Source organism: Salvelinus sp. IW2-2015, unplaced genomic scaffold, assembly GCF_002910315.2.
Source record: "Salvelinus sp. IW2-2015 unplaced genomic scaffold, ASM291031v2 Un_scaffold9321, whole genome shotgun sequence".
Taxonomy (NCBI): Eukaryota; Metazoa; Chordata; class Actinopteri; order Salmoniformes; family Salmonidae; genus Salvelinus; species Salvelinus sp. IW2-2015.
In genome coordinates, this window is record NW_019950580.1 from 71 (window position 1) to 7,900 (window position 7,830).

At 43.6% G+C, this 7,830-nt stretch overlaps 1 protein-coding gene across 1 annotated transcript; it reads left to right on the forward strand.

The window, feature by feature from the left end:
* Nucleotides 1-1,551: 1,551 nt before the first annotated feature.
* LOC111951125 (cysteinyl leukotriene receptor 2-like) lies at nt 1,552-2,852 on the forward strand. The gene has a single exon (XM_023969151.3). It carries the CDS (start codon nt 1,571-1,573, stop codon nt 2,600-2,602), a length of 1,032 nt encoding a protein of 343 aa, XP_023824919.2. The 5' UTR covers nt 1,552-1,570; the 3' UTR covers nt 2,603-2,852.
* Nucleotides 2,853-7,830: the final 4,978 nt, after the last annotated feature.

A 7,830-nucleotide genomic window follows, 5' to 3' on the forward strand; every position in this document is an offset into this window, starting at 1 on the left:
ATCAAGAGACCATCCCTGGTCATCCCTACTGCCTCTGATATGGCGGACTCACTAAACACATGCTTGGTTTGTAAATGACGTCTGAGTGTTGGAGCGTGCTCCTGGCTATCTGTAAATTTAAAAAACTAGAAAATGTGGCTGTCTGCTTTGCTTAATATAAGGATTTATTTATTATTTATACTCTTACTTTTGATACTTAAGTATATTTTAGCATTTACATTTACTTTTGATACTTAAGTATATTTAAACCAAATATTTTTAGACTTTTACTCAAGTAGTATTTTACTGGGTGACTTTCACTTTTACTTGAGCTATTTTCTATTAAGGTATCTTTACTTTATGTACTGTATGACAATTGGGTACTTTTTCCACCACTGCTTCATAGTCCTTTTTTCTCATCTTTATCAAGGGATCCATTAATTGTGGACCTCATTGCAGCTCAGTATTTGTATAATTTATTTTATACAGTCTTTTTCTGGTCATCTTTATCAAGGGGTCCAATAAATCTGGACCCCACTGTATTTAAAGGGTAAGTGAGAAAAAGGGTAAACAATAAATGCGCACGAATTGGCGGGAGTCAGTTCGTAGTGGAGAGAGACCTTCCTCCAGCATGTCTTCCCCACACAATGACAACTGTATATTCATTCCATTTATAAACAGTCTCAACCATATATCAAATGTTATCTGAACTTCTACAAAGCCACAGACTTGTCATAAAAACATAATTGAACAAAAAGTTGCATAGCAGTTGAATAGCCTCAGTGAACTGTTTACAATAGGAAATTAGGTACATTTGGACTTGGAGAGCAGCAGTGGTAGAATTGTGAGACAGCAGAGGAAGTCACGGCCTGAGTGAACACTGAAGGCATTGTAGAGGTAAAGTGATTGCACTCATTTCTCTTTGGCTTCCTCTAAACATAGCTCAAACACACATCTCTCAGTGGACACGGCCATCAGAAGACTGATTCAACAGGGTTCACTGGACTGATGACAAGTATGCAACAGTATTGGACCACAGAGAGAGGTACTGTCAACTTTCTCATGTTTATTTTTGTTCTACTAGAAATTGAACATGGTAGCCACGGAAACCAAAACAGCGGAGAAGTTGAGCCTCACACTTAGTTGTTGTGGAAATTGACCTACTATGCTGTTTACTTTCTTCATCTACATTATATCGATGAGTCTACCTGTAATAACATGTGAAAAATCCTTCCTGTAAAGTGGCTCTGGCTATTTTTGTTAGATTTTTACATGGATTAAAATGACCCATTAGTAAACCTCTTTTTCTATCACTGATACTGTTGGTCAGTTTTGTAAAGTAACCAGAACATCTGATAGTAAAGTGAATATGTATGCCCTTTATTTATGCCTCTCTAGTGGCTGTAAAAATGTATACAGGCAGCATCGGAAGAGGAAAGGACCATAATTAAATGCCTCAATATAATGTAGTGTTAGTTTTCACTTTTCAGTCTCTCTATGCTGTCTTTTTACCTTCCAGCACACACAGTACATTTTCCATACCTTTGTCTCCCTTCCTTTATTCAAAGGTCTAACTGGAGGAACAGACAATATGAGTCTGGAGTCAGGGATGAGTAATCTGACATGTGATTGTCCCATCGACAGCTTCAAGCGCAGTGTGTTTCCTGCTACGTACCTGCTCATCTTCTTCCTGGGCCTAATAGCCAACAGCGCCTCCCTCTGGGTCTTTCTGAGCATGTACAGGAGGAGGAGGAGCATCACCATGGTCAACCTGTACATGGTGAACCTGCTGATGTCTGACCTCATGCTGGTGTGCTCTCTGCCTCTCAGATCAGCATACTACCTGCTGGACTCCCATTGGCCGTTTGGGGACCTCACCTGCCGCCTGGTCTCCTACGTATTCTATATCAACATGTATGGCTCTGTCTACTTTCTGCTGGCCCTGAGTGTCCTCCGTTACCTAGCCGTATCACACCCCTACACCTTCATGAGTCTGGAGGGTGGATCCTGTGGTTGGGGAGGGTGTCTACTCATCTGGATCTTTGTGTCCCTGGCCTCTACACCCCTACTGAGTATTGGGACTATCCAGGAGGGGGAAGAGCAGACCCGCTGTCTGGAGCTGGGCAGCAGCTTGGGCACCATCATCCTTCTGAACCGTGCTGCCCTGGTGGTGGGCTTTGCCTTGCCCTTCACTGTCATCTCTGTCTGCTACATGTGTGTGCTGCTCAGCCTGAGGCAGTGTAGGGCTGGGGTGGAGGGGATGAGGAAGCCCTCTACAAGAAAGTCTTGTGCCCTTGTCATCCTCGGTCTCTGCATCTTCCTGATCTGCTTCCTGCCCTATCATGTGGTGCGAACCCTCTTCCTGGCAGCAGAGCGGAATGCTCAACTAAATGGCTGTGAGGATTCTTGCAGCTACCTCCAGGGGATTCGGAAGGCTGCCGTGGTAACGCTCTGTCTTGCAGCGGGTAACAGCTGCCTGGACCCGTTCCTTTTCTTCTTTGTGGGAGAAAACTTCAGAGATTTCTGCACAAAAAATTGTGGGAGGCAGAGTAGAGTTATTAACAACACAGAGAGACCAAGGATTCAAGAGCTGCAGCCCATAGAATTAACAGTCAATTTATAATAAACTTGACACTTCAAGCTTATCAAAAATGTTGCATTCACTTTCACGTTCAAATAAAATGTACACCTAGTCTATGGATGGATGATTTGTAGTTATAAAATTCCTGTAGAGCCAAATTGTTTGTGGATTTATAATTATGGGACCATTGAAAATAGGTTTATGATGAGACTAGGCCTGGGTCTTCTTCAAAAATGGTGGCTTTTTAACCAGCAGACTTTTTTAAATGATTGAACTTGTTTTTTTTGTTAAAACCCCTTAACATTATAAATCAACATATATTACAGCTTAATGTATTTTGATATTTTTACTACATTAAATAAAAAATGAATAAATAAATGCCTGCCTGCTGAAAATCTTTGCCAGTGCGTGTGTAGGCAACCTGCCCCTCCGAAGCATGGTCTAGTACAGTGGTTCCCAGCCTTTTTCATTTACTGTACCACCAACGAAATTTTGCTCTGCCTGGAGTACCCCTGAAGTACCCCCTAAAGTGCATTTTACCAGTAAGCCTATAGTCTCATGAGTCTTCTCAAGTACCCCATGTGGATAGGCCAAGTACGCCCAGGGGCCCTAGTACCCCTGGTTGGGAACAACTGGTCAAGTAGTGTGATTCAGAAATTAGGGGGAGAGATTTTTTATTAGAGAAGAATGGATTAACCTTTTCAATGCTAGTTAAGGAAACCATAGTTATCACGTTTCACATTGGATTTATTAACTACAAAAAGGTAAGAAGTGTTTTTATTTTAATTCTGGTGCTGCTCTGCACACACATGCTTGTTAGCTAGCTGGTCCAACATTAAGCTAACTCTACGAAGTTCAAAGACATTCAAAGTTATTTCATAGAAGCCTGTAGGTATAATTCTGTGAGCCTAATTCAGATAATGCATGTCATAACAACAAGATGCCCAACGCTTCAACCCAAGCCTCCTCTACCCTCTCTCTGTCTCTCCCAACCCGCAAAATGTCACTCGCATCTCGCACCCTACACTTGTCTGTCTAATTCATGTTAATAGCTTGCCCGCTCCATAGCAAGCTGCTCTATCTGGACTGATTGGTGAAGTAATTTAATGTTGAGCTCAATGTAATTTTTTTTATTGATTTCAGAGATTTAAAAAGGAAGAGTTAGCAACGATATAAACCGTTACTTTTTTGGGGTTCAAACCGGTTCAGAACTTTATTCTGCTGGTCGGAACAGTGGAACAGAATAAAAATATATATATTTTCACAACGAAATGATTGGAAAATAACATAGGTTCCAACCCATGAACACCAGTGACAGATCTTAAGGCCTCGCATGAAATGATAAAATGAATCATCAAATTGCTAACATTTGAAGAGAAAGTGCAGACTCTCCACGTGGTTTTCAAAACAGCCCCACCAACCTGGACTAACACAGTAAATGTAAATCCATTGACACTCCAATTAGTCTGGTATGTTCGTTTCGTCAGTGATGGAAAAAGTACTCAATTGTCATGCTTGAGTAAAAGTAAAAATACCTTAATAGAAAATATACCCTGCCTAGTGGTACGTTCCGTTGAGTTTTGGCATATGAGAAGAAAATAAGCGACTTTTTAGCTTCAGCTAACCATCCTAAAATCTCATTAGAAATCACAAGCACCATTGTGAGAAGTGATAATCTTCTATTTGTAATAATAATCATAATATGTGATGAGTATGACTATTAGGCGTAGGCAACAGATCTTGATGAGATGTCATTTAAAGCGATTGGAGCGCCCTTCGTGGTACTGAAAGGACAGCTCCAGGATCGTGCAATGATGCGAGAGAAGTTCAATGGAACTGTAGGTTGTCCCAGTAGTCATAGGCCTGCATCTGTTTGCATTTGTTTTATTGGATAATTATATGGAGAGTTGAACAAATTGCTGTCTTTAATACTGAACAAAATATAAACGCAATAAGTAAAGTGTTGGTCCCATGTTTCATGAGCTGAAATAAAAGATCCTAGAAATGTTCCATACGCACAAAGCGTATTACTCCTAAAATGTGTTTACATACCTGTTAGTGAGCACTTATCCTTTGCCAAGATAATCCATCCACCTGACAGGTGTGGCATATTAATAAGCCAGTTAAACAGCATGTTCATTACACAGGTGCACCTATGGCACTGTGCTGGGGACAATAAAAGGACACTCCAAAATGTGTAGTTTTGCCACATAACACAATGCCACAGATGTCTCAAGTTTTGAAGGAGTGTGCAATTGGCATGCTGACTGCAGGAATGTCCACCAGAGCTGTTGCCAGATAATTTTATGTTAATTTCTCTACCATAAGTCACCTCCAACATTGTTTTAGAGAATTTGGCAGTACGTCCAACCAGCCTCACAACCGCAGATCACGTGTAACCACGCCAGCCCAGGACCTCCACATCCGGCTTCTTCACCTGCGGGATCGTCTGAGACATGTCACGCCAACAAGTGATCATCTGCCTCCTCACCAGGGTTTTGACCTGACTGCAGTTCGGCGTCGTAACCAACTTCAGTAGGCAAATGCTCACCTTCGATGGTCACTGGCACGCTGGAGAAGTGTGCTCTTCACGGATTAATCACAGTTTCAACTGTACCGGGCAGATGGCAGACAGCGTGTATGGCGTTGTGTGGGCGAGCGGTTTGCTGATGTCAAGGTTGTGAACAGAGTGCCCCATGGTGGCAGTGAGGTTATGGTATGGGCAGGCATAAGCTACGAACACAACTGCATTTTATCGAGATACCGTGTCGAGATCCTGAGGCCCATTGTTGTGTCATTCATCTGCCTCCATCACCTCATGTTTCAGCATGATAATGCATGGCCCCATGTCACAAGGATCTGTACACAATTCCTGGAAGCTGAAAAAGTCCCAGTTTTTCCATGGCCTGCATACTCACCAGACATGTCACCCATTGAGCAGTTTGGGATGCTCTGGATTGATGTGTACAACAGCATGTTCCAGTTCCCACCAACATCCGCAAAACTATTGAAGAGGAGTGGGACAACATTCCACAGGCCACAATCAACCGCCTGATCAACTCTATGCGAAGGAGATGTGTGGCGCGGCATAGTGCAAATGGTGGTCACACCAGATACTGACTGGTTTTCTGATCCACGCCCCTACCTTATTTTTAAAGGTATCTGTGACCAACAGATGCATATCTGTATTCCCAGTCATGTGAAATCCATAGATTAGGGCCTAATGAATTCATTTAAATTCACTGATTTCTTTATATGAACTGTAACTCAGTAAAATCTTTGAAATTGTTGCATGTTGCGTTTATATTTGGGGGGGGCTGTGTCCATGGGGGGAAGTAGTGGGGGGAGTAGCGGAGGGAATGTACATAGGGGGAGTAGCAGGGGGTAGGGGGGAGCAGGTAGCTGACTAGCGGTGGCTATTCAGCAGCCTGATGGTCTGAGGGTAGAAACCTTTGGCCAGTCTTTCAGTTTTTGCCATGATGCTTATGTAGTGCCCGCATCTGAGTAATTGAAGCAGGGAGCACATGGCATGTCTTGGGTTGGACAGGCCAAATTTCTTCAGCATCCTGAGGTTGAAGAGTCGCTGTCGTGCCTTCTTCACTACGGCATCCGTGCGAAGATGAGTAGGCCGATGAATTTGAAGTTATTGACCGTCTCCACGGCGGACCCATTGATGAGGATGGGGGCGTGTCCAGCCTGGTTCCTCCTGAAGTCCGCAATTAGCTCCTTTGTTTTGCTAACATTGAGGGAGAGGTTGTTTACCTGGCACCACGCCGTCAGAGTGCCTATCTCCTCCCTGTAGGCTGTCTCGTCGTTGTTGGTGGTCAGGCCTACTACTGTTGTGTCGTCAGCGAACTTGATGACGGAGTTGCGACTGTGTGAGGCCACTTAGTCATGGGTATACACAGGATACAGGAGGGGACTCTGGACACACCCTTGTGGGGCCCCGTGTTGAGGATCAGTGTCGAGGAGGTAATGTTGCCTACCTTCACCACCTGGGGGCGGCCCGTCAGGAAGTCCAGGACCCAGTTGCAAAAGGGAAGAGTTCAAAACCAGGGCTGTGAGCTTTGTAATGAGCTTATAGGGCACTATGGTATTGAAGGCTGAGCTGTAGTCAATGAACAGCATCCTAACATATGCATTCCTTTTGTCCAGGTGGGTGAGGTCAGTGTGCATTGCAATGGCGATTGCGTAGTTCGTGGATCTGTCAGGGCGGTAGGCAAATTGGAGGGTCGAGTGTGTCAGGGAGGGAGGAGGTGATATGGTCTTTGATTAGCCTCTCGAAGCACTTCATGATGACGGAAGTGAGTGCTACTGGTCGGTAGTCATTCAGTTCAGTTACTTTCCTTTTCTTGGACACAGGGATGATAGTGTACATCTTGAAGCAGGTGTGTATAGAGGCCTGAGCTAGGGAGATATTGAAAATGTCAGAGAACACAACAGCCAGCTGGTCTGCACATGCTCTGAAGGCATGGCTAGAGATGTCATCTGGGCCGGCAGCCTTGCGAGGGTTACAGGTTTGAATGACTTACAGTCCTCAGCGGAGACTGTGAGTGTGTAGCCCACGTTGTCATCAGGGGCTCTCCTCGGCAACTCAGGGTCACTGTGCCCTAACCCTAACCCTAACCCTAACCCTAACCCTAACCCTAACCCTAACCCTAACCCTAACCCTCATCTGGTAGGGTGGCGTTGTTGACAGTGATGTCGCTGGCTTTCTTTTTGTAATCCATGATCGTTAGGAGCCCCTGGCACATTCGCCTTGTGTCCTACCCGCTGAATTGCTCCTCCACTTTGTCTCTGTACTTATGTTTTGTCAATTTTTGCCTAAAATGGCATACCCAAACTGCCTGTAGCGCAAGACCTGAAGCAAGGATATGCATATTCTTGATACCATATGAAAGGAAACACTTTGAAATTTGTGGAAATGTGAAATTAATGTAGGAGAATACAACACGTTAGATCTGCTAAAAGATAATAACTTTTTTAAATAATCTTTGGCCACTAGATGGCAGCAGTGTACGTGCAAAGTTTTAGACTGATTCAATGAACCGTTGTATTTCTGTTCAAAATGTTGACCAAATGCCCAAATGTGCCTAATTGGTTTATTAATACATTTTCAAGTTCATAACTGTGCACTGTCCTCAAACAATAGCATGGTATTATTTCACTGTAATAGCTATTGTAAATTGGACAGTGCAGTTAGATTAACAAGAATTTAAGCTTTCTGCCCATATCAGATATGTCTATGTCCTGGGAAAAGTTCTTGTTAC

Bases quoted from the DNA above. Each gene is read 5' to 3' on its own strand.
- LOC111951125 (XM_023969151.3), top strand. From the start codon at position 1,571: ATGAGTCTGGAGTCAGGGATGAGTAATCTGACATGTGATTGTCCCATC.